Genomic DNA, 27,833 nt, shown 5'->3' on the forward strand with positions numbered 1-27,833 from the left:
CAAGTCTTTCTTAACTAGTATAATCTTCATTTGGTTTGGTCGCATGCAATAAATCAGCCATTGGTTTGCTGAAAAATGCCAATACCCGACGCATTACCTTATGCCCCTTATGGAATATCTGAGGTCATTGAACCTCAATGCCGCTTGTCTTCAATGGCAACCAATATATATTATTGATAAGAAATAGACTATTTATACCATCTTTACCCCAAAATATTATTAGTTTATCCTAACTGTTCCATCATCATCATGCCTCATCATGTAACTTAACCACAAGGTACCTTTTCATTACATACAAATTATTGGTCTTTTTTAAGATTATTATGACGAAGAACTAATTAAATTTGTGGCAGTTAAATGTAAATTAATATTTTCTATTCATAAAAGATAAACTTCAATGTGATTGATGTTTTGTAGTGATGTATTATTAGATTTATTTCCATAAGGTACCTTTTCGTAAATGTATGGAGCAAATACTGTAATTGTTATGTAAGTTTAAAGTGGCATAAGGGGTTAAATATAGTATTTAGTTGGGGTTTTAGGATTTATTTCATTTTAATGACAGAATTTCTTTCATATGTGCTCAGAAAAATTGATTGTGTGTTACATTAAAAGTAAATATATTCAATTTTCTTATTTTATATGAAAAAGTCAGAAAATACATTTTCACCTCTAAATCGGTATTGTTTTTTGCTTAAACTGTCTCTCACTGTCGTTTTCTAATAGATACAATTTAAATCTTGAGAGCTCATTGCAATCAATCGTGAAAATGAAATAAAACTTTATTTTCAAGAGATTGGTTAGTATACACATAAATCAGTCGATATCAAAGGTTTCTATTTGCATTACCGAACAAGTCGCAACATTTTTTAAATCTCAGATATATAAGGTATTATTATTTGTAGTCAACTATGTAACTTACTTCAGGAACATAGTTTTTTAGGCGGCTAAACTTAAAACTTCTCTATCGTAAAGTTGCTCATTTCACAACATTATTTTCAAAAAATCATATCTCTGTAACTACGCAACTTAGAAGGTTGATCTTTTGTTTTATCGATAGCTTATTTATTGTAGATTACTGGGGTATGCATAACTCCATACCCGCCATAAGGTACCTTTGCCCGTGGGACGTCACATATGGATCAAAGAATATAATACTCAATATGGATAGATAAATGACCACTATGATGCGCGAATCACGAAAGCAAAAAACGAGGACGCAGAAAGATGGACGTCTTGCTTTTCATGTCAGTCATGTCACACGCATATGTAAATCCAGGCTTGAGGCTCTTGCGCAAGTTTCACGCAACGCAACATGCATTGGCTAATAATTCGGGTATACAACGGTATAAAGCCCCCTCCAGACTATGCGCGTGAATCGCGGGCGAAGCCGCGAACGCGAGTGTGGAGTCAATTTCGCTGTCTGCGAAAATCGACGCCACACTCACGTTCGCGGCTTCGCGCCGCGATTCGCGCACGAGTGTGGAGGAGGCTTAAGGAAAAGTGAGAAGTAATCGTTGTCGATTATCGTAACGATTTGTCATACACGCGGTAGATAAAACTGCGCAAATCGGACTGCAGTTTTACCGCTACGATTTATAGTTATAGTTACGTGTGTGGCCTGGTGGCCTGCTACTAGCTACTTAACCCTTTGACCGCCGTTGGCATGTATACAAAACAACGATAGAACGATACACTGGCGCCGCTGTCTTGTATACAAGACACAAATTCAACCGCTCGGTAAATGTGAAAAAACATCAATTGTAGTATATTTTTACACTCGTGTTAATGTTTTAGGTCTTTGATTTTTAAAATAATTGCATTTAAAGCAGATAAATAAATCCATTCTTTTATAATAAGGCAATCAAAAAAATTGCTCCAGTTTTCAACGTTTTTCACGTTCCTCGTCGCCGTTGTCTTGTATACAAGACAGCTAGGGATGGGAATGTTAATTCGATATGAAAATATTAGAGATGCAACGGATAGTTGTTTGGCCGGATACTGGATATTCGGCCTGACCATCGGCCGAATATCCGGTATCCGGCCGCCGAATATCGGCCAGCAGAGCTGCACCTACATTTCGGTTTTTCAGGTGCGCATTCTGCAGTTTTGACCTGTTTTTAAGTGAGCGTTCGCGCGGACACATTTCTAGGTTCGAAATGAGTGCGCGTGCAAGTCAGTTGAATCTCTAAATTGTTTTAAAATAATAAACAAGTACGATTATGACCATGACTGTTTCTTAAATCCAATTTGTTTACTCCAAAATCAAGCAATGGTACTATCCGGTATTCGGCCGTATTGCGTATTGCTTACTGAAGCAAGGGGGACAAGGGTAGTACACATAACATGCACATGTAGCCCTTGCCTTTACTTGCTCCAGGTACATGCACCGTATGCAAACATCCCAGTGGCCTATTTTATAAAGCTACAAGTTACAATTTACAAGCGGAAGTCTCTTTTTCACCCTATGTATTAGAACGAGACTTCCGCTTGTAAATTGTAACTTGTAGCTTTATAAAATAGGCCACAGGTAGTCTTTTTGAGTTCCGTAGTCAACTACGAGCCCTTATAAAATTTATAGAAAAAACCGGGCAAGTGCGAGTCGGACTCGCGCACGAAGGGTTCCGTACTATAAAGCAAAAAAAAAACGGAAAAAAATGCAAAAAGAAAACTGTCACCCATCCAAGTACTGACCACGCCCGACGTTGCTTAACTTTGGTCAAAAATCACGTTTGCTGTATGGGAGCCCCACTTAAATCTTTATTTTATTCTGTTTTTAGTATTTGTTGTTATAGCGGCAACAGAAATACATCAACTGTGAAAATTTCAACTGTCTAGCTATCACGGTTCGTGAGATACAGCCTGGTGACAGACAGACGGACGGACGGACAGCGAAGTCTTAGTAATAGGGTCACGGAACCCTAAAAGAAATCTTTTTCCCTACCTTTCTATCTTTTGAACCATCGGGTTAATATCAAAGAATATAATACTCACTAGGTTAATATGTAAATACTTTCAATAAAAACTATAGCGAACATGATCGGATAATCCGGTTTAGTCATAAACACAACTTTCTCTTAAGTTTTTAACAAAAAGCCTTGTTACGAGCTGGTGTAGTAATAAAAAGAAATACATAAAAACAATCTTGAATTCCTTACAGTTGGAATCGTTGAATATTATAATCCGCAAGCAGAGCATATATGATTACAGGACGGTGCTTACTTTACTACACAGGTCCTACATATAGCTGATGTACTCTCGTACACATACTAGTTATTTACGATACAAGTGCGGAAAAGAGGAAATTCGAAACGAGTGGCGATAAATAAAACCACGACCGAGAGGAGTGTTTTAAATGGACACGAGTTGCGAATTATCTATTGGCACGTGTATCGTACGTTTTACAGTACATATAGCCTTTTAAACTTTTGACATACCCACGAAAAGTGCTATTTCACGCACTAGTGCGGAAACGTAGGGCCATATGTACTGTAAAATATAGATATGCAATTATCGCTTATCAGAGACCCCGTTAGCTTTATTCGATTTCGGGCCCTTGTCCTTTTGCTTACCGTTCACCTTCATAACTACTGGCAGTACTGGTACAGTAGTACTTACTGGCTACTATGTGGCCGGCTACTGGGAAAAGGTGGGATTTTTTTCCCAGTAGTTACCACCAAAATCTTGTTTGTTGGACCAACTGGGTGTGGTAGTAACTACTGGATTTTTTTTCCAGTAGTTACCAGTGGTAAATTGTAGGAAATCATTTCCCTGTAGTTACCACTGGTAACTACTTGGTGGTAACTAGTGGGAATAACCTCTTTCCCGTCACTTTGATGCTGACTGAACAAGACTGGAGCATAGGGTACCTAGAATACCTAGATCTCCTCTCTACCACTATAGCATTAAATTAAATAAAATTAATGCTATAGTGGTAAACTGTAGGAAAAAAATTCCCAGTAGTTACCACTGGTAACAACTTGGTGGTAACTAGTGGGAATAATCCCTTTCACCGTCAGTTTGATGTTGACTGAACAAGACTGGAGCATAGGGTACCTAGAATACCTAGATCTCCTGGATAGCTGGGAAAGGATCTTCTTTGTCCTGTGAATAAATAGGTCTCCTTGGTCTATTCCTAATGAAATGGTGCTATATTGTATCTTGCGTTGAAAATTGTAGTCATGTTGGACACTGATGTGTTATACGAACTGGCAACATCATTTTTAAACAAATTAAAACGAACGTAACTAATAAATACTACATTAAAAAAAATTAACTAAAAAAGGGGTGAACCAAAATACTACTGAACAAAACCAACATCTACAATGAATAACAACGCGCGATCGTTCGTTTTGTACAGATTTATTTCGACAGACTTGTTAAATACTTATAACTGCATTTACATTAGTTATTGGCCATTGCAATGTAATTCGGTAGTGCTTGCACGACATACGCGACCAGTCATTACGTTTAGTTCCTTAGTGGTTTATTATTGATATTTTTATCCAACTTTGTAGTTTCCCATCTTACGTATATACAGAACTTAATTCTTTTTACCATCACACGTTTTCAACCCAACCTACGCCCCTTTATAAAAAAATATTTAAGATTTCTAAATTAAAATTCGCACATTAAAGTGTCGTCGCTTATTTGATGCTTATCTCTTAAACACAAGGTCTTCACTTTTACACATTACATTCAACTGCTGCGCTGTTTCAGTGCAATTAGTTATTGTTAGGACACGCGTTACATCCAACTTTAAAGTAGTTAGTTTAAAAAACTTGCAGTGACAAGCTATACATCAATTCAGACATTATAATGTCAAAACACTGTAGGTAACAATCAACTGGAAATGTTAGTACTTAGAACTTTGACACAGGGATAGTTCCATTGTAGAAATAGTTGTAAGACCGTGTGAGCAAGAGAAATATATTCCTAAAGATAACTTAATGTGCACCAACAATTATTCCCTAAATCGGCACAAAAAGATTCCTCACATTTAATGCGTATTAATTCTAAAATATTAGATAGTATAAAAGAGAATTCCCATAGGATTGTACACTTTCCCAAGTATTGGGGAGGGACCGCTCGCGACAGAAAGAAAAGTTGTTATGGACTTTAAGTGTTTTATTTTACACCTCCCGATGTCTTCACAAATACCAAAGGGTTTTATAAAATAAAAACCTGATTAAAAGCTGCTAAGTATAAAAACTTCACCAACAATAACGATTATGCAATTTCGAAAGTAATGTACAGTAATCGGAACATAAACAGTTAAACCTGTCATGTAACAGCCTAAAGTTAACTCTACAACTTGCGATGTACGAATTTAGTTGAATGCATAAAAAAATATCTCTCCTATAGGGCCTTACCTTACATTAATTTCGTATATCATATCGTCTATGACAATTTTATTGATGTTATTTTATAATAAATAACGGACACGCTTGGTCTAGTCATCGAAGGCATCTGCCGTGCCAATAAGTAATTTAGTTAATACGTTAGGCAAACGCGACCCACTCGAGCGATGTGTAACAATTCATGTGTTCAAATATGCAAAAAAAGAGAGCAAGGGAAGGCCGATGAGCACAATTCTATCAACATTGTTCTATTTCCTTATATTAAAACAAATCAATACTTCTTCTACAAAAATGCATATTCAGTCTTGACTGAGGAGGTGGTGCTCCGTGATGTCGCCTCTGGAGCCTTCAGACGGTAACTTTAAATGTCAGATTCGAGCGGTAGACTTGGTGAAGGTCCCAGAGCGGCAGCACACAGTCAACAGTTCGTCAGTCTTCGTCATCGATTTAGCACAAGAGGTGTTGTCGCCGGCCGGACAGCCGACACGGCACGGCAGTGAGCTCGGCGGTATTTGAACAGATGTTGTGTTACACATGAAGGGATATAACGTCGCCGGCGCGACCACCGCCTCGCGACGGCCTCAAAGAATCACACACCTCGTTCAAGAATTTCCTTTATTTCTATTTTTTTATCGTTTTTCTTGATTTTTTATATGTATTAATTAATTTAGCATTAAAATATGGTAATAACTTCAAGTTTGCGTCCGTCTTTTCGTCAGATAATAAATCACTATAAAACATTTAATATCCACCACATGGAATTCATCACACCGATGTCGATCCACAAACTCTCGGAGCGCCACGTAACGTTTAAATTAGACGATGAAGCGAAAAGAGAACAAACATAACAAACAAACGAGAAGTTCCGGTCGGCGCGGCGCGGGCGCACGGCGGCGGAGATCTGTCGGTGGCGACCCCTGGCCTCGTATGTAACATACGTCGTAGTGCACTGTGCGGACAGCATGCGTAGTCATCCTTCCCACCCTCTCCCGAGAAACGGCCACGTACACGAGCGATACTAAGATCGTTCCCGCAACCAATCGCGGTCAAGTGATTAAACGGTAGCCTATTCTCCGAAGAGGGTCTAGAGGCCAGATTTCAGCATTCACATTACAACAATACCCCTAGATTCAAATCCTTAATACAAGTGGACCGCTGCCTATCAAACGCCGTGCACGCGATCACCTGGGGTCGCGCGGCCTGCCGTGGGTGTGTGGACACGTGTGTGGTGTGGACGCACCGCGACGGATCCAGGAGATGGTCTCACAACCAAAAAAACGCGAAGATGTCGCTTTTCTTTATATTATTGTTCTGACCGAGCCGCCCTGGACTCCACCACGGTGCGGCGACCCGCGCCGCGCCGCGATATTTTACGTTAAATTATACATAATATTATGTTTTACATTTATGTAAGAGTTGTTTGATTGTAAAAAAAATTATACGCTTGTTATATCCCTATTGATGTGAGTGGTTGTTTATTTGTCGAGAGCCGTATTTGCCTTAACTGCAATCACACACTCCTCGCCGCAGGATTTCAGCACGGTACACTGGAAAGAATAAAAAAAACAATGTTAGAAAAAAAACTCCGGGAGTGCCGGCAGAAGTGAAAACTCAATGACAGTGTAACAGTTTTTCGATCAGGTCACGTGTCCGTCTTACGAAGCGTCTTACGTCTTACGCTGTTGCGAGTTTAACATTTTTTCCCTATCACGAAATCTTACGTCTTACGGACACATGACCTGTCGCGAGTTTAACATTTTGCCCCCATCACAAAAAGTGCACAGCGCCGCTAAAGAAGTTATTACTTCAAAAAATGTGTTTAAAAATGAGAAAGTACTTATAATTTTAACAATTAACTGATAAAGGATCAACTTGTAACTGTAAATCTAATCCGGATTTGTATTTACTGATCTAACACTTCGTTATCATGTCTCACTCTAGTGATAACATGTTATGATAAGTTTGGAATGAGCCATCACTTATGTCACGAATTCAAGGTGATATTTACTTATCAAGTTACAAAACATTTTTTTTGCCAAAGTTAGACTAGGTTAGGTTGGATCAGTGAGATGGGAAGACGAGTTCAGGCAGGTGGCTGGAGCCTTGTGGAGAAGACAGGCTCTGGACAGGGACGCGTGGAGGAATATGGGAGAGGCCTATGCCAAGGGCAACCAGACAAAACGTCTGCGGAGAAAGGCTAGCAGTAAGCAGTAAGTAAGCAGTAAGGTTGGATCAGTGCCAAATGAGACTGATTTAGTGATATTAAGTCAGACAAATATCAGATGAATAAATGGAGTGAATAAATTAAATAGGAATGTACTCTTAGCCTAAAATCCATATAGCGAGTGATAGAACACTAGCCCAGGTAAAAGGCAGAGGTTGATTTTCGAGTAAATTTAGCACCAACATACCATAGAAGTATGTCAGAGACTCTATACTCGAACTTTGTTGGATGAATTTTACTATTATACTTTTAAACAATTGCAAAACTCTCTATCGCAAAAAAAGAATATCTATGGGGACTATGCGAATTGGAGGATCCGCCATCTTGTGGCCTGAATCGGAAATGCACATGTACATTGCCAAAGCAAGTGCTACTATCTACCGTTCTCGTCAGTATGTTTCCTTGTGCACAGTAGGTTCTGCCATCTTGTGGGCTACATCGGAAGTATAAGCGACACATTTACGCCTCGCGCCAAAAATGTGACTGCTCCTATGCTGCCCCGTATAGTTCATGCGCGGGGGCTATTCCATACATGTCTTAACTGAGGTAACAGAAACCAGATGAATCCTTAACTCGTGATTCCAGTGAACCAGATGGAGATTGACTAGTTCAAATCCTAAGTTTTTTATCTTATGTTTTAGATTTAGATTTTGTATGAAATAGCGCGATGGTGTTGAGGTTGAGGGGTTAAAAAGTATACAGTAAAAGGCATCTTACCAGCAGCTCTTTGCCGCTGTCAAAGTCCGAGCGGAGTTGGGTGCCCAGATCTCCGTCTGGGATCTTGAGGTCCTCGCGGAGGTCGCCGTTGTCAGCCATCAGGGTCAGGTAGCCGTCGTCAGAGATGTCGGTCAGCTGGTAGTCCTCGCGCTTCACGTGGGGGACGTCCATGTTGTGGGTGGAGGGGCAAATATCTTCGTATCTGTGGGTAGGGGGGAGAAAAATTTGAAATTGAGTAAAAATACATACATAGAGACTAGGCTGGTATACAGTGAATTGCTTTGAGCCTCTGCACCTCACATGGTTTGACAGTCTAAGTTCATTTAAATGCTGGATTGCATTCTACAGGAGTACACTTAACACCTTCAGTGCCGACAACCCGACTATCGAGTATTTCATGATTTCATTCCCAGGCTGGCCCGATAGCTGGGATTGTGGTACTACAGCTTTATATGACGCAATTATTGTGGCCTGGCGCGGAAGTCTTATTTGGCTGGGTGGCAATGAATGTGTTAAGATTAATGTAAATCTATATAATCTATTATATTATATTTGTGCCAATTATGTAATCTTTTGGCTGCAGTGTAAAGTTTTTCCACATCTACACTTAGCAGAAATGAGAATATACAAAGGTTTAGTGTAGAAATTTTACTATTAATAGATACCAAAATCTACATAATTAGAACTGGGTTAGTGATGTATCCCTGGACGGTGATCCCACAACACAGTGGTGTGATGAGACGCATAGTCGGGACTGGGGTATTATGTTCGAGTACCCTCAGCACAGAAACAGTATGAACTGCCCCTGCGACTCTATGGGCTCGTATTAGTCACTTATTATAGTTAACAAATATGCAAAAATAATGGAAACCATTTCTATTAATTTGATTCAATACTCCTAACCTAAGATAGTCTCAGTACAGGAATCTGTTTTTAGAAAAAGCTAAATTATAAATTAAGTGATAGTATGATTTATTAAAAAAAGTGTGGGCAGTTATTTTATCGTACTATAAAGGCAAATATTTTTATACATTTTAATTGTTTAACCCGATCTTACATCCTCGCATACAAAATTTCTGCACAAAAACTTGCGATTCTCAAACTAGATTTTAACAGCCATAATGCATTGTAAGATTCAATAAATCTGTCTCTGTAACTTAAAGAAAGGGCTTATTATTGACAGCCGTCCTTGGTCGTACGCGTATGCCGTTCAGCCACTTGTATATTCATGAGTAGGCGAATGTGTGACGTCATCACGAGGCGACAATAACTGTATTACAGCTTTTCAACAATATTAAGCCAGAAAAAGTGCAGTCAAATAGAGAACGTAACGCAGATGCTTGATTTCTACTTATTAGTCACTTGAGACAGGCGATGACAAGTCATGTTTAAAAAAGATATGTGACGTCATTTTTTTATCTGTATTCTATTGTATTCTTTCTCATCTCAGTATTTCAGGGACTTTTTTTTTTATTTATATCTAGTCCAGTTTTAACTTTGGTAAGATAGGCAATTTATTTACCCAATTTATCTTAGAAGTTAACCCTCTGACCTTATATGATAAGTTTTCGTTGCAATAATAGCACATTTATACATTGTTACTAATGCAGACCTAAATGCAGCATTGGCGTAATGCCGTTCATAAGTGCTTATTACTAGGCCTACATGAATAAAGTATTTTTGACTTTGACTTTCAATGCAAATTAGCCTCTGCAAAATACCGACCCAAATAAAGTAAATGCTAATAACACCAAATTCTTCAGTTGGCCGTCTTGGCAATAATTCGTGATTCATTCCTGTCTGAATTTATTAACAATATAACAAGGAAGCTTTCGTTAAAACCCTGAATATCCTCTAAAGTAAGACAAAATATACATCACAGAATACAGGAATAAAAATATTGTCAGTTGGCAACAAAAACTTAGTTAAAACATTTGTCTCAATCTTAAAATAATTGTTTTTGTGAAGATGTAGCAACAAATTATTATCTCAGTAGGTATAAATTAAATTATGTTCATTTACTTCAAATTGAACTATTATTATTTAATACAAATTGATAATTATTGCTCTCTACTGGCAAAGTGTAGTGTGTGTGTGTGTAATGAAATTCATTCATAAAGTGGGTATGGACTTTTGCAGCTTGCTGTACCTATTTATTGTGTAAAAGCAATGTGTGCTGTGAATCTAAATAAGATAATGTTTTTGTGAGCAAGTTTTTAAATTGTAATTGTAAAATTTACTAATTAAACAAAACTTACTTCTTGCCGTTGAAAATATCAATTCCGACCAAGTGGACTTTAGCATGACCGTGCTTTCCAGTCTTGGAGGTGGACATCTCAACAATCTTGCAGGGGCGACCTTTGAGCATGACGAAGCCGTTCTTGCGCAAGGCGGAGCATTGCATGGGGAAGGTGGCCGAAGCTCCGGAGTCCCCGGTCTCGAAGTGTGTGTCCTCAATGTCACCCATTTTGTGGTAGAGTATTAACTACGGTCCGGAGTGATCTGCAGAATAGACAATGCTGGTATGAAAAAAAAAGAACTATATATTTTATGGAATGGTTGAAATTTTCAAATGTGAGCTCCTGGTCATATCAAAATCGTAATTACTAAAATAATTATAACTCGTTAGATATATCTTTAAGAATACCCTACGAGTAAACAGGTACATTTTATGGTGTTACATGTTGCCAATCTTTTTCCCGTTAAAATGTTGCTGACTAACCTAATCTTATTTATAGCTGAATTATTTCAATTGAATTTTAGTTTTTTAGGCATTTAAAATAGCTTTCATAATTATTTTTTAAACATATGCCAGTTATGCATATTTATTTTATCAAATTTGTAGGTACCTACTATAAATTTGATAAAATAAAATTTGAATAAGTTCAAGTACCATGAAGGTGATAAAATGTGGAGCCAACTATGAAAAGGTGTATCAATTAGAATAAAACCAACATCTAATCATTAGAACCTTGGCATTAAACTGTAGTGTGTGAGTCACACTTGCGTCGAAAATTTAGCACAGGTTACTGACCCCAAGTCAATGAACCCTAAAGGTCTAGACTTGTAGTAAATAGACTTGTTAAAGGAAAAGAAAACTGCTTATCCTGGGGGGGTCATTAAACCTTTTAGGAAAGAAAATATTTAGCTTTTACAGAGACAAGATAATTCTTGTTACAAAGTACAAACATTAAATGGTGTCAACAGGCTGACTTCAACATACATATATTTTGAAGACCTCTGGTAATGCTGCCCTAAACAAAGAAACAACTTTATGCGCAAGAAAGTTTAAAAACAGGACAGCTTATATAATGTCTCCTATGTCACTACTAGTCAATAAAATCTTCAAAATTGCTACTACTTGAAACAAGTTGTTTGTAAGTAGCATTCAGAAGCACTATGTTTACTCCGTGCCATGCAGAGTAAGCTAAAGGAACTAACTATACATATGCATGAACACCATTCCCCTTTATTCTATAGTAGTTAAGTAAAAAACAAGTATATTGGCTGAAAGTAGCAAATGTATCCCTGGACGGTGATCCCATGACACAGTGGTGTGATGAGACGCATAGTCGGGACTGGGGTATTATGTTCGAGTATCCTCAGCACAGATACAGTATGAACTGCCCCTGCGACTCTATGGGCTCGCATTCTTCAATTCTCTACAGTCTATATTCACTTCCGCTGGCGTATTATGGATCGCTTTATCCATCTTAATCCACTAATAAAATAACTGTCACTTTTTAACATGGTGGGATAGAAAGTGATGGACACCGTTTAATTACACTGCCACTGACAAGAACGACCATCATATCCGTACAGGTGAGTTAATATTTGTTGTTTCAGTGATATCCCTACTAATAATATAAATGTAAAAGTAACTGTCTGTTTTAGTGTTACCTCTTCAAGCTTAAACTGCTGAACCAATTTAGATGAAATCGGGTATGGATTGAGACCTGGGATACATGGACATAATATAGTGTTTATTTATCAATCATAATCATCATTATTCCACACAGACAAATGTATATTCAGACAAATCTGACCAATTTCACTTGACTTGAGTGTTAGAACAATGCAACAGAACTGTCAATACTGTCATCCAACAAAATTGCTATGCCATGTGGAGCATGCTGGTTCTGTCAAAGATAATGAAAAACAGCCCAGGTAAAACCAGATCAATAGTCAACATTTAGAACGAAAATGAATAAGTTATGAGCTCCATGTCTCGAGGAATATCACTGTAAACATGTAGAAATGTATAGCACACCATATGCTTAGCTAGAATTGTAATGATAGCCACTGCTGTGGACAAAATCGTTACACAGACGTTAACGAACTCGGAGACAGAAATATCTTCGTATACCCTTAAACGTCACTAAACACTTGCAAGCTGAATAACTTGAAATAACCTAGTAATACACAACAAATATCTAACCTATACGTGTAAATTCAACCTCAGATTGCAATTTTCACGGTATGGCAAATTTGACGGCCTAACCCCACCTAGCGCAAAGCAAAGTAAACCTTTGTAAGCTCTGTGGTGTTCAGATAAATATATGAAAAGGAAATTATCACTTAATATCAAAGATAAATTAAATTTTAACAATAAGAACAATAAAATCAGGCCTGAACTGGTGTGGCGAAAACACGAGCCCAGCCGTGTGGTCTCCCGAACATGTGGCGAGTGGCGAAGGGACATCTTGGGCATGTCTTCGACCAAATTCACTTAATAATTATCAATCACATACCTTTTCAACGAATTACACAGGGCTTTCGATCACATAAAACTTGTACCAGAAACGTGTGAGTTCAATCACACTGAATAAAAGAGATAACGAAAAAAATAGCGTTTGTCAAACGTGCCGGCGCCGCGGTGCTATTTTATTTTCGATATTTACACAAAAACCACATCAGCAAACCGCCCTATTTTCGCGAAAAAATTGGCACCATGTAACATACTTACGAAAACAATAATCACAACGTTTTAAAAAGGATTCACGATAAAACTAAGATATTTATCGACACTCACATGTGACCGACGGGTTCTTCAACCGAAAGGTCAATTTGCGCCTGCGTAGCACCTACAACACTCACTTCCTGTAGCGGGGTTCACAAAATGGCAGCAACGCCGCCGTAATTTGGCGGTAATGACAAATAATTCAATTATTTCGCTATAAAATCGTTACGAAAGCTCACAAAATAACTATAAAAATAGAAAACTATTTATGATTACTGTTTCATTAATTCGTAAACCAAATTAATATTATCTATTAAATATTGGTTCGAAAACGAATCCATTATATTCTGCTCTACCGTATTTGCGAAGTAGTATGTAAAATATCGAACAGATGGCAGCACTCCATGATTTCACTGTCAAGTTCAGAAACCATCAATATGTAACTGAGCAAAAAAATATTTTATAATTTTTTATTCTAACAGTTTCGTCGTAAAAAATAGTAAAAAAAGGTAAATTTTATTTGTTATTTACGCCATTTGACTCTGAAGATGTGTTCACCGCGCGTCCAATAGGTGTCGCCAATAGTTCGGAACGCAAAAGTTCCAAATAGGTTTCGTCATGCCAAATCAGCATGACGTCACAATGTCGTTGGTCTTGAGTGGTGTCGAACTCTGAATCACTTGGTACACTGGAATCAGAGATGTGAAAAATACTTTATAAAAAGTATTTAAATACAAAATACAAATACTTCCTTGATAATACTATTTCAAATGCAAAATACAAAATAGTTTTTGAATTTGTATTTAAATACAAAATACGAAATAGGTATTTTCAAAATACTTTTTAAAAATACAAATACTTTGCGATAAAAGGTACTCTGAGTAGTGAATACCTAGTCTGAATTAAAAAGTATCACTCAAATTTCCGAGTTTAAAAGACTCTTTATTCTTTGAAATCAATCCTCTATCTAAAGTGCAAATTTCTAGTTGTTTGCTCATTTAACCGATATTAGGATTTAATTTAGGTATGGATGATGGTTTTTAACGGCCAACTTTTAAAACATTAATTTGTAATGTTTTACAGCTAGTAAAATGCCTCTCGTTAGTGTAATGAAAACGTCTCGCTTGTGTTTCACCAGGGCAGAAAAGTATGTTCTCCTCTCGTGCCTTGAAACTCTCGCAACACTCAAGATTCCACTTTTTTAACACTCGCTAGGCTTGTGGTCATGTGCGACGTTACTAAACAGATTCAACAGTTCCATGTTAAAAGAATGAAGAGTTGCCAGGATTGTAACATCAGAAGAGATTCAAGAGATTGTAACTCCTACCTACATTACCTACGAGTACCTATACTATAAAGTATTTTGTATTTTGAAAATAGGTCTCAAAAACTATTTCAAATAAAATACAAAATAGTTTTCTTCAAAAGGTATTTAAATACAAAATACAAAATAGGTATTTTGCATTTTGTATTTGCATTTTAAATACAAGTAAGTATTTCAAATAAGTCACATCTCTGACTGGAATGTTTAACCGATTGGCGATTACGAACGTAGAAAGTTAACAATTGGTTTTCCTATTTTTTTCTACAAAATTAAGATGTAGATACATAGATATAGTAGATATTGTATTATAATGTTTTTTTTTAATCAAATGTTGTCCGAAATGATAGTGGGGCAAAGGCAAATATAATTTTAGCACTTTTCGTGCGTATGTCAAAAGTTTAAAGGGCCATTATGTATTGTAAAACGTTTTACCTACGATACTCGTGCGAATAGGTAATTCGCAACTCGTGTCGATTTAATTTCGGTCGTGTTTTAATTTATCGCCACTCGTTTCGAATTTCCTCTTTTCGCACTTGTATAGTAAATAACTACACATTTTGATTTATCTTCGAAGTGTAGAGTCGTACCAAGGCACAGATTATTAACCAGTTACTTGGTCTAATTACTAACTATCTACATGCTAGGATTTTCTGTAACGATTGTGTAGTCGCGAAAGACTGCCGACTCAGCATGTGCTGTAGCATAGCTGCCACAGCGCATGCATCCAGACGGCATGATCAAATCGGTCGATTTGATCAGAAATGAAATTAGCGTCAATCTCCAATTATATCACCAATTTTAGATTTATGGTGATATTAGAGCCCTCTAAATTGAAAAAATGCCGCAAAACGAAAATACTGGCGTCACCAATTGGTATTCTGGCGTCCGAACCTCATTTTATCGGTAATATCGGTCATTATCGGCGGTTGAATTCGGCGAGCCAAATTGGCGTTTGCGCCCGCACGTCCTGATTCGATCGGGCAATTTAATCAGATTGGCGAAAAATTTACTAATCCGGATACGCCTTAAGGAGGTTCTCAAATTTGTCGGAATGTTTTATTAACCATTAGCGCATGCCGGGAAAAGTGGTTAAAACAATTATATGGCTTTAAGTAACTACTTACCACATTAGTTGGGACTGTTAACATCTAATCTAATATGTCCAGACACACTTATGCAATAACAAATTACACATGGCGAAACATTTTTTATGCAAATGAGCTGACTAATCACCCGATAGTAAGCAATTTCCGTCGCCTATGAACAGCTGCAACACCAGAGGGGCTGCCGCGAAAACCGAAATTCGGGATCTGTCTCTTTTACTCCAATGAAGGCGTAATAAGTGTGACAGAGAGAAATGCCTGCAATTTGCGAAGTTCGATTTTCGCGGTTATAGCCCAGGACCCGTAGACAACATGCCAATCGCTAACGCTACGTAGCGAACGAATCGCAAATGGCACTGGCACACTAATATGGAAGAGTGACAGAGAAACACAAAGCGATTCGATGGCGAAGCGCAAGCGATTGTCACCTTGGCTAGCCCGCCAGAAGGGCTGCAAGTACGGTTCCGGAATTTAAGATAGAATTACGCTTTTTTTTGAAGTTTTCAAGGTCTGAAAATATCGTGGACAACAGTTCATTCCATACTTTCTTGTGTCTTGTTCTAATTGAAAAATACTGACTAGTCCAGTGATGGTAGCTGCAGAAAATAATTATAAAAGTCCCCAAAAAAAGTATAATTTAGTCAAATCGAATCTAAATTCATATTATTTATACTTTTAGCATCTTCTGGCTCAATAGTTAAGTATAAGAATAAAATTTTCCTTTATTTATTTTCACAAACATCATTAAGTTAAAACTACATCCTTAGAATACGTAAGCACCAGTATGTGTTAAAAACCCTCAAAACCCACTAAGTAATGTTTTCCAAATAAGTACTTACATGTCTTATCTTAACTGAAGTCAAAAACTAAAGAATAATGACCGTTATTCAAAAACCCTCAAAAACAACGAGTGACTTGCACACAGCCATAATAACGACATCAATGCTTACGTAATTGTATCTATCCTTTGTGTCGGACCCCCGCCCTAGTGATTTATCGAAGAAAGCTTTTAAACCCTTGCGGTTGTTCCATTGTGCTATGGGTCATTGCCGGTGCTGCGATTTGCTCTATTAATTTAATGTTTCTTTTATGGTTTCGTGGGAGTGAGATAAAAATGGTTAGGTAAAAAATGGAACTAGCTTTGTATGTTTGTTTGTAATAGGTGAGACCAAAGCGCATCGTCTCCGCTGGCTTGGCCATCTCGAAAGGATGGGTGAAGATCGGGCAGCCAAAAGGGCCTACTTGGGTCGACCAACTGGGCACCGTCCTGTTGGTCGTCCTAAATACCGTTGGGCAGATAGAGTGGAGGCAGATCTCCGTGAGCTCGGCGTCGGCGAAAGCTGGCAGGATACCGCTCTGGACCGATTAAAGTGGCGTGCTCTTGTGTTGGAGGCCAAGACTCATTTTGGGTCACCGCGCCAACCAAGTAAGTAGTAGTAAGCTTTGTATGAAAGGGTCCTAACCTAAATACTCATAGGTACCTAAGTACTTACATATAAATTTTATTTACAGTAGGTACATATGGTCCTACTTTTCCGCACTAGTGCGTAAAACAGGACTTTCCGTGCGTATATCAAAAGTTTAAAGGGCCATATGTACCTACTGTAAAACGTTGTATGATACACGTGCGAATATGGTTCCTAATTTCCGCACTTGTATCGTAAATTATTAATCGCCATCAAAATGTTAATGTTACATCAATAGATATTAAGTAAAGTAAAAATAAGCTGATAAAATTCTTGTAGTTCAAAATTGACAATATTTATGAAATCTGCGCCTGTCTGTCCGAAAAAAGTGACAACCTCAGAAAGTGAACTAAATTGAAAGTGAGATCCTCAGAATGTGACGCCCTATGACCTATGACAGTGAAGTCCTCAGAAAGTGACCTACCTCGAAAGTGACGTCCTCACAACGTGAATTAACTCGAGAGTGACCTCCTAAGAAAATTACCCCTACTCCACCTAAAGGGTGTAAACAGGTACAGTCAGCAGCAGAAGTTGCTAATAAGCGGGCGAGGTGTTCAAAATGATCCTGACGCGACTTTATTGTTAAGAGAACACAAGAATAAGAGCGTGTCAAGGTAATTTTGAACACCTCGCCCGCTTAGCAACTTCTGCTGCTGACTGTACGTGTAAACACTATGGTGAGAGTTAGAGGCCTTTTTGCTTAAGAAAACTCCTAGTCATGACTTTCAGGAGTTTCAAAAGATACCTAAGGTCACATACGTTATAAAATAAATTCCCTTAAACACAAATAGGTAGGTAAATAGAAAATAGAATTTAATTTCCAGCTCTACAAAAACCCAATAGCAAACAAAAAGCCTTCAGACAACACTGAATATGTATGGGGCGAAGGCAATAAAAGTCAACTGCGGCAATAAAGTGCCAAATAAATTCAGCGAGCAAATGAAAACAGGACGCTCCCGCGCGCCATTACCCCCCAACGATTACAGCAAAACGGGAATTCAAATGAAATCATTTACCATATTATTATTTCTGTACTCCCGCAAACTCCATTTTGTCTGTACATACGCGCGAAGCCAATTTTTTAAGTGTGCCCGCTCAAAATAAATTATGTAGGGGGAAACGGACAAGAAATAAAACTCCCGAGACCGAGCTAGAAGGAGACGGGTGTAGTTTTGTTGTTGCGTTCGCCCTCCGTTCCACTTGAAGACGGCCTCGAGAGCTAAGCTCCCATTTTATTGTCACTTACACCGCTACAAACTTTACTTTGCAATAGAAAAAACAACTAATCCGCACCATTGTCTAGATTTTAAAGCTCAAGTTTCAAGTTTTTACAGTTTGTTGAACGCAAAGTTAAGTTGGCAAGAGAGTATACAAGACAAGTAAATTTTGAATCAGCGCTCTGATTAAAGAATCAGACGCTGAAACGATTGCTTATAAAGTATTAAGCTGCATATTTTGGATTGTCCGAGAATATTTCATAATAATATCGCCTTATTGTTCTGTTTACGAATTTAGAAGGTATTATTTTCGGATAAGATGTTTTCCCGTAAAATTAGATGATGCATCTTAAAGTTTATGGTAAGGATGGTTTTGACAGTAACACGCCGCAGCAGGGTCGCACCACGAAGCTGTTAGAAAAAGTAAGACACCCAAAAGTTACTGTAGTAAATATACAGAAAAATTATTTTCTGTGTCAAGGGAACAGAGGCGTAACTAGGGGGGGGTTGGAGGGGGCAAGTGCCCCGGGCGCCGTCCAAGGGGGGGGGCGCCAAAATGGGCAAAAGACTACCTCTCATCCTGGTAATCTGGCCCACAGCTCAGAAAAGCAAAGAGAAAGCCGATCTTTTAGGTACTCTTTTTTGCCTAGAACTCGACCTTAAAAGACGCCCTACCGCCCACCATCCTTCAGTGCGAATACTCTATGCCAGAAACTTCTATCAAGCAGAGGGATATTCGGTAGGAGTTGCTATGCTTTCATTTTATAAGGCGAGCGGGCCGAGTGCTTCAGAGAGTCAGAGCTGTGTTCCGTGTTAGCGCGTCTTTTCCCTCAGGGGTCTCCTGTCGGGAAGTTACCATTTTATGGACAGTCCAAGAGACTACCTATGCAAATGGATCCCTAGCCCTTTGTCCGGCAGGCGCATATATATGAGCCGTAGTAGACGGAACCTACTCCAATAGCTGCTGCTGCATATCTGTGACATGTTGTCTATCGGACGACAGTAGGTACGGGGATTCCTATATAGGCTGGTTAAAAATAACTACATTCCCGTTGTCAGGGAGGTTTTGGGATTATACTGAGCAACTTTTACTACGGGACCAACCCCGAAATCTCAAAAAAAAAGTTTACCCTCCCATAGAAAATGGACCAACCAAAATGTATGAACCAGCCAAATTTTTTTTTCGCGACTGAGGGGTTGGTCCCATAGTAAAAGTTGCTCATTATAATCCCAGAACCTTCCTGGCAACGGGAATACAGTTATTTTTTAGCCACCCTGTATACAGGATGTTCTCTACCGCTCGTAGGTAAGTACAATGAGCTGTTGTCTGAAGAATTGTTTGACATGCTGCCTAGTTGCCAACGGTGACAGCTTGCCATCACTGCACCGCTCGCCGTATTAGGATAGGCAGAGTGTTTATCCTCACACCCTAGAACCTTTAAATGGTTGCGTACTGTGCGGTTTAAGAGGAATTCCTTCCACAGTGGTCGGGAGGAAATTTGTCGAAAAAAGGGAGCTCATTCCACAATAAATTGATTAAGTTCCTTTTTCTCGAGAGGCTACAGTATGGAGATCTCCAAAAAAGTGCATAAGTTTTAAAATGGTCGGCAACGCGCTTGTAACTCTTTTGGAGTGTAGACGTCCATATGATGCGGTGACCACTTACCATCAGGTGGGTCGTAAACATGTTACCCACCGATGTCACAGAATAAATAATAGTACTAGGTACAGAAGACTCACTCTCTAACAAAACGCGTCTGTCACGATCAGCGCAGATATGGCCGCTAGGTGGCGACAGCGCCACGCGCGGCTTATGGCAAACCCCAAAATTGGGGTCGAACGGATGGACTTTTAACTGCCTGTAGCAAAGCGACGACATCGCGGAGTGAGCCACGCCTGCCGATGTATTAAAAAAACACATATACACTGTACTGTCTAAATTAAAAGTAAATTTTAGTTAAAAAAAAAGTAACCCTTTTGTAGTTCATTTCGTTTGTGCCTGCCCCTGGCGCCATATCCTCTAGCTACGCCTCTGCAAGGGAATTAATTCACAACAGCCGGCTGTATTTTTCACGGTTAGGATTACGGGATACTATACCTATCAAATGTGTAGCAGAAAGTTACAAAACAATTAAGGGATGTATCCAATTTGGAAAAATCTATATACCTAGACTTCGAACAATTTTCTGAGATTTTTGGATCTTTCCATATGGGAAGTCTCACAATTTTTAAAACTTTTCATTTATAGATGCAGTTGGTAGGTAGGGTACCTATTCATTCGTGGCTCTACTATTTAGAATGTCCTTATTTTATTTCAGACTGCTTTGCAAGGCGGACTATTTACCTATAGATAAACTTTTTTCGGAACATACTTATGAACGGAATATCAATTGATATTTATTGAGCATATATAATACCTTTAACTATCTTCCGGTCCCTCACAGCTACCATGAATCTAAAGGTCAAAACACCCTAGGAAAAACTTCAAGAAAGTGCAGAAAGGTTTGTGAACGAGCTAATTCCATTATCCTCCTGAACTGAAGGTAACAAACAGAGGTATTAGGTAACTCGATATCAATAAGGTTAATGAGTAACCGTGTTAGTGGACGAAAATTGAGTTACCTACCTGACGAGGCCCATTGGAAATGGAATGCTAAGGACAAGAGCAAATATCCCGACCAATCGAACCGCCAACTAAATTAAACTTGTATCCAGACGAGACAAATTTTCGCCAATCTGATGAAATTCTCCGATCGAACAGGGCCGTGCGGACGCAAATACCAATTTGATCCCCGATCACATCAGCAGGTGCCGACACAAAAATGCCAATTATCATAGTAGAATGCAAATTGGTGATTTAATTTGTGTACGTGTGGACGCTAGATGAGATTGACCAATTATTTTCCTGAACAAATCGACTGATTCCGTCAGTCCCGTCTGGATACCCCTTAAAACTCATTACCTCGTATTATCGAATGTGGCAATTACCTGGCATTCTGTTATACTCCGGGCACATGGTGCGTGACTCTTGTACTAATGTATCACATGGAGTGACCAGTCTTATACCTTATTGGGACGAGATAAGGTTTACAAATGGTTGCTTTTTAGGCGACATCAAAGGTATGGAATTAAAGTTCAGAGCACACCGGCTGCGTATGCGGAGACGTGTGCTCAATTCAATTTTGTAAAAATATAATTTTGTTATCGTCTCTTGCACCATCCCACTAACCCTGGGTTAACCGGTTAAACCGTTAATCCAGTGTCAAATTGTACTGGTATCCAAGACCGGTTAACCCCGGGTTAGTGGCATGGTGCAGGTGGCGCTTAAAAGTTTATGGATATAGAAACTCTCTATCTGTCATTAAATTTTGCCTTCTAAAATCCAGTATTTCGACATACACTTACATCACATTCGCTCGCACCAACATTCCTCTATAATATGTAAAAGCAGTGGTGGCCGAGTGGATATGACGTCTGACTTTCAGTCTGGAGGTCGCGGGTTCAAATCCTGGCTCGTACCAATGAGTTTTTCGGAACTTATGTACGAAATATCATTTGATATTTACCACTAGCTTTTCGGTGAAGGGAAAACATCGTGAGGAAACCTGCGCATTCATCTGCGAAGAAATTCAAAGGTGTATGTGAAGTCCCCAATCCGCATTGGGCTAGCGTGGGGACTATAGCCCAGCAAGCCCTCTCGCGCATGAGAGGAGGCCTGTGCTCAGCAGTGGGACGTATAAAGGCTGAAATGATGATGATGATGATGATGTAAATGCGAGCGACCGATTTTTTTGTATGGCGATGGGGAATAGTCCGAATAGTTAGCGCCACTTGCACCATCCCACTAACCCGGGATTAACCGGTTAAACCGGTAATCCAGTGTCAAATTGTACTGGTAGCCATGGTAACTCCAGGTTTAACCGATTAACGCCCGGGTTAGTGAATGGTGTAAGTGGCCCCTAGGTACCACTTGTTAGAACGTGACAGGTGATAAAAATGCGACCGTGCTAGGGCCGCAGAATTTGCATTCTACTTTGTTATATTTAAATTTATGATATTGTTTTGACATTACTCGCAATATATTTCGCCTTACGGAGAGGATAACATTACTCGAGTCTCTACAAAAGACTCGGGTCTCTAACAAGTGACAAAGAACTCGAGTTTAAACTTAAATTATAAGAGTCTGAAATATTGAGTCGAGTCTTGAAGCAGAGGACTCAAAGAACTCGAGTCCTAACCAACACTAATTTAGATACGATTATGATTTTTTTAAAGCAAATAAATAGGTATACCGGATGTGGCCTGTAATATGAGCAAAAAATTAAACTGTAAGCTGTACTCCTCATACTGACCAACATTTGTTCAGCGAATTTTTAAAATAACTTGTAGTTTGATTTTTAATACACTTTTTAAAGTTTATTCTAAGACGCAATGTATTGCGAATTTTGTTATGTTTAAGGCATGACAAGCAACGTCAATCACAATGATATGGCGTGGCGATGGCGTCCATTGAAGATAATATTTATTATGTATGAAAAATAGGGAGTCTAAATACTTCATAATTTTTAAAAGTTGTTGAACAAAAGTGTCACCGTTTGATGAGTACAATATATGTTTTAATTATTTGCTCGTGTTACAGGCCACACCCGGTATTTGTTAAAATGAAAAACAAATATAGGACAAGAAATTGTTAGTTACACAGCAACGGTTACAGACCTACACATTGCGATTGTAATTTTTATTTTGCTAAAATATCGTAAATATCGAAATACCATCGTTTAGTGTATTTACAACAATAGTAATTAATGTACCTAATTTTGATGTAGGTACAATAAGTATTGCAGTTCAGTGAGGTAATGCTGCCAGCGTCTACGGTACTTTGGCGAGGGGCGATTTTTTATTGTAGTTTAGGTTTTATTTTTATTAATTTAGTATAATTTTAGTAGTTTTTATACAACATGTACTTTATATAATGTTAGGGTGACTTCTAGTTATTGGCCATTACATAGTAATTAGCCACTCCTAACAAATTAGAAAAAAAACGAGCCAATTGAAGCTTTATTGTAAAGAGTGGCCAATTACTATAATAAATAAATAAATAAATAGTATAGGATATTTTTTACACAAATTAACTAAGCCCCACGGTAAGCTCAAGAAGGCTTGTGTTGTGGGTACTCAGACAACGATATATATAATATATAAATACTTAAACACATAGAAAACAACCATGACTCAGGAACAAATATCTGTATCATCATACAAATAAATGCCCTTACTAGGATTCGAACCCGGGACCATCGGCTTCATAGGCAGGGTCACTACCCACTAGGCCAGACCCGTCGTCAAACTAGGTAACTATGTACTATGTAGTGGCCAATTTCCATAGCAGTCGCCCTACTCAGTTTTCCAACAAATTTCGGACCGAGTTCATTATTTTCCTCAAGCCAAGACTAATGAAGTTTATCTTTAACACAAAGGGGATTAAAAAACACGACAAAATGCTGCTTAGACGAATTAGAGAGTGATCAGAGTAGCAACTCGATTAGTCCACCTCCTTAATCCGCCCAACGGTCACTTAATTCTCTTTTAAAGCAATCTTTTCGGCCGCTAAAAGTATTTCCAAACGTATAAATAATTTAACGAACGAGGACGTAAAGTTTGCGACCGCCTCACATGCAAATCGAGTCAAGCGCTTCGTCTCGCTCTACCCCATATTTGTTTAACGCGTGTGCACGAGACGAGAGACCGCGGATGCAAGAGAGAGAGGGAGGCAGTCGGTAGTTGCGTTCTGCTAAGTGAATCAGTGCCCGCGCTCGCTATTAAATCAGGGCGAGAGGTGGGGAGGGGGGGTCGGCGGGTGGGGTTTGTTTGCTAGGCCGAGGGCGGTTTCAGTCTGGCGCGAACGCTCGCGCGGTGTGGATGTGCGCGCGGTGACCGCGTGTGTACGGAGTTGGCGGGAACATTCCCGCCCACAAAACGACAAAATATTTTCAGACGCTAATAAGGTAATGTGTTTGTGGTGTTTTCAAGGTTCGCTGAGTGGTTGTATAAGGATTGGTTCGAAGTTTTGATTATTTTTGTTTCACTGAAAGTTTTAGAAAACTTTTTTTTAGGTTATGGTCATACTGAAATATTTTAATTTCATATTAACAAATGGAAATTACTTATAGGTACAGTGCCATCTAAAAAGATTTACTTGACCACAATATGCCGGCGTCCTTTTTTATTTTTTCATTTGGTCATATACACATCAAGTATTAACGAAAGAAACACATTAAATTAATTATTAATAACCTATAAAAAATTGCACTTAAAACTTATCTTTTAACTCAAAATAGCGCAAGCATGATAAAATAAATAGAGAAAATGCGCTACGCGCCTACGGCGGCGTAGCACTTGCTACGCGCGCACGTGAAAGTTTCGTAGCACTTCTGAAGTAAGTGAAGGAAACCCTTTATCACAATATCTTGGATTTTAAACGCGTAAGTACCATATATCTTTGAATACCTTTTTGTAAAGTACACATAATTTTACTAAGCGATGAACCTTATAAAAGCGACGGTATAATTATTAATGTGTCAATGGGTATGGCTTATCTAACAATAAGTTTGCATAAAAATTATACATTAATTATTTATTAATAAGTGTTATAAAATAAATATAATACTAAAATTAACTACATTTTAAATAACTAAAGCTATAATTTTTAATTTATTATATGTTATTTTATTAATTCTTATTTTTATTCTGTCTTTTTCACTTTAATAATGAAATATTGTTCGGTTTTGACCAACAATTGGGTGATGGGTCATTTAGATTTAATAACAATCTCGGTACATTTCGGCCGCACCAATTAAGATCATATTTTTAAAATATGAATGAGCCTCACGGGTGAGTCACGGGTTGTAGCGATATCGCAGTAACGAAATCGCTTGATGTCACGTGGCTTTTAATTCGCCTTTTGTACATCATGAATTTTTTCCTTTCAACAATAAAATATAAATAAATTAATAGTAAAATTAGTAAATGCTGTGATATGTTTTTTAACAGTTCCAGTAAATTTGACAATTAGAAAGCCGGTGTTACTTACCGGATTGCGGATTTGTTAAACAAATAAAAACAGTAGGTATTCAAAGTAATGCCGCCGGTTTTAAGTTACTGAAATTACATCAATTTTCATTTTTTGCATTCTGAGCGTATTTTAACGTAGTAGGTACTTACTAATTTAATGGGGCAATATTAAAGAAGTTACCTACTGGTATTTTTTAACCCTATCACAATCTAGACAGATGCTTGTCAGCAAATCACATCAAATCCTTTCGCACTCCAATTCTTGGTTTTTAACTCCGACGCGACGGAAAAGGGGTTCCAAAACCGGCATCAGCCTGTCAATCGCCGCCATCTTTAAATAAAAGAAATACTTCATTGCCAGGAAAGAAATATAAATATTTACAAAAAAGAATAAAAACTACAGTAGATAACTTAAAAATATTCAAATTAATTACTATACCCATTGGATTATTGCTGATCACAGATAATATGATCTTCTTCTTCTTAGTCGGATACTCTTGTCAGAGCAGTCGTGGTCATTGAGGTCGTTGTACGGCCTTTTTTGTTGTTTCCCGCCATGCTTCTCTATTTATTGCATTCCGCACGCACAGATTTAAAGGTGACCCGGTGAGAGTTTTAATTTGGTCGGTCCATCGCATTGAAGGCCGCAATCTGGGTCTTGTGCCATCCACTCTGCCTTGAACTACCAGCCTCTCCATGGCGTCGTCTTCCCTGCGCGTAACGTGACCGAAGTAGCTAAGGATACGAGAGTGAACGATTGCCGAAAGTCTTTGTGTAACTTTGAGCTCCTGGAAAATGGATATATTAGTGCGACGCTGAGTCCATGATATCCGCAGCATCCTTCTCCAGCACCACATTTCCAAAGCATCAATGCGTTTTCGTTCACTCTCTCTCACTGTCCACGTTTCACCACCGTAAAGCAACACTGGGAAAACGAGAGATCTTACGAGGCGAGTCTTCGTTGCCTTTGTGATGTTACGGTCTCTCCATATCTTGCAGAGTTTCTCCATTGCAGACCTAGTAATGGCTATGCGTCGCTTGATTTCATCTACGGAGCCTCCGCTGTCAGAGAGATAATATGATACAGGTAAGTACCTTATTCAGTACCCTTATGTACATTTCATTCGATAGCGTGACGTGACGTACGCATTTGCGTTAAGTGTCATTTTGTATGGGATTTTGAGTTTCCAAAACGTCCCGCTTGGCGCGCTGTTCAAAATCCCATACAAAAGTAGATATAAGGCAAACGCAAACGCACGTCACGCTATCGAATGAAATTGACACTAGGGGTACTTTAAATTTCAGGTAGCTTGAAATTTAGTAAGCACTATAATATAATTTATACTATTGTATAAATAACACTATTTTAACTTTTGTGATGTTCACGCCGATTTTCCCGAAAGTTTTATGTCCCAAGTTTTTTCTTAGTCAGCCGCAAACGGATATGTATATTGTACAAACAGTAACAATATTAACTGTCCATCGGTGGACCGTATGCCTTTTGTAATAAGGTTCACGTACTGTCAGTTATCAGCGTGGGCGATGGTACGCTTCATATGTAGAATATTAAATTCCAGTCAATTAATTTGAACGTCACAGTCTCAATCGGCAGTAAAGTAACGTAATAAACTTCAATTACTGCTCGATTTGCTGCATTGAAATGTGATCATGAAGGCGCCACTGTCATATGTACCTACATATATTTATTTGCGTTATATAATTTTATTGTTTAACTCACGTGCATTTATTTAAAATATGCGGCTGTCTGCCCTCTTATTCATAAAACTCAATTAAATTTAGTCTCTATGTAAAGTAAGGACCCTAATCACGAAGAATTTGGTACATGGACCCGCTTGTTACTATCTCTATCGCACATGCATAATTACTTTTCTGTCCCGCCGATGATCAACTATATAATTTTTGCGTATGATAGAGTAAGGAAATGGCGGGTCATGCACGAAGTTATTCGCGCTTAGCGTCCTTACTTTAACAAACGCGTACCTATGTTAAAATGACGAATAGTAACAACAAGCGATTATGATTAATAAAGGGCTTGTTAAATTTAACAGACTTCTGCGTAGATAGCGCGTTGTAGACTATTCTTCGGATGTTGTCGAATGTTAGGACCGTGTGGTGTGTGATAATGATAGTGGACAAGGTAGAATGTAATAAAAAAAAAATATGGCGTTTTCGATTTATGGAAAAATAAAAAAAATAGTTTACTACCTTGAGCGTGGTTTGAACTTGCGACTTTTTGGAAAACTGGTCCAAAAGGTTTCGTCAGTATAATTATTAATTAAATTTTTTAGGTAAAAAATAAGTAAAAGTTGCGCTTATACAATACATTCTTAATAAAAAGCAAAATAGGTTAATTTAGTAACGAAATAATAT

The 27,833-nt window shown here is 38.4% G+C and overlaps 2 protein-coding genes across 3 annotated transcripts in view; one reads left to right on the forward strand and one right to left on the reverse strand.

The window, feature by feature from the left end:
• Positions 1 to 4,346: 4,346 nt before the first annotated feature.
• LOC134672924 (eukaryotic translation initiation factor 5A) lies at positions 4,347 to 13,464 on the reverse strand. Of its 2 annotated transcripts, none has more exons than XM_063530873.1 (4): positions 13,334 to 13,464; positions 10,560 to 10,803; positions 8,302 to 8,503; positions 4,347 to 6,907 (listed from the first exon to the last, which is right to left on the reverse strand). In XM_063530873.1, exons 2-4 carry the CDS (start codon positions 10,766 to 10,768, stop codon positions 6,836 to 6,838), a joined length of 483 nt encoding a protein of 160 aa, XP_063386943.1. In that variant the 5' UTR covers positions 10,769 to 10,803; positions 13,334 to 13,464; the 3' UTR covers positions 4,347 to 6,835. The 2 variants fall into 2 exon arrangements, with proteins under 2 accessions (XP_063386943.1, XP_063386945.1); XM_063530875.1 differs by having other exon boundaries at positions 13,268 to 13,358.
• Positions 12,423 to 27,833, forward strand: part of LOC134672828 (dorsal root ganglia homeobox protein) — a 118,882-nt gene continuing 103,471 nt past the window's right edge. The window contains exons 1-2 of the mRNA XM_063530783.1: positions 12,423 to 12,468; positions 24,168 to 24,376. Of these exons, the coding sequence (XP_063386853.1) occupies positions 12,423 to 12,468; positions 24,168 to 24,376 (255 nt within the window). The remainder of the gene's footprint in view (positions 12,469 to 24,167; positions 24,377 to 27,833) is intronic.

This window comes from Cydia fagiglandana, chromosome 17 (assembly GCF_963556715.1).
Source record: "Cydia fagiglandana chromosome 17, ilCydFagi1.1, whole genome shotgun sequence".
Lineage (NCBI taxonomy): Eukaryota > Metazoa > Arthropoda > Insecta > Lepidoptera > Tortricidae > Cydia > Cydia fagiglandana.

Excerpts from the sequence above, each read along its gene's own strand:
- LOC134672924 (XM_063530873.1), bottom strand. The coding sequence starts at position 10,768 with ATGGGTGACATTGAGGACACACACTTCGAGACCGGGGACTCCGGAGCT. Across the intron at positions 8,504-10,559 it reads GATATTTTCAACGGCAAGAA|ATACGAAGATATTTGCCCCT; the intron begins GTAAGTTTTGTT and ends CCCTACCCACAG. Across the intron at positions 6,908-8,301 it reads ACAGCGGCAAAGAGCTGCTG|TGTACCGTGCTGAAATCCTG; the intron begins GTAAGATGCCTT and ends TATTCTTTCCAG.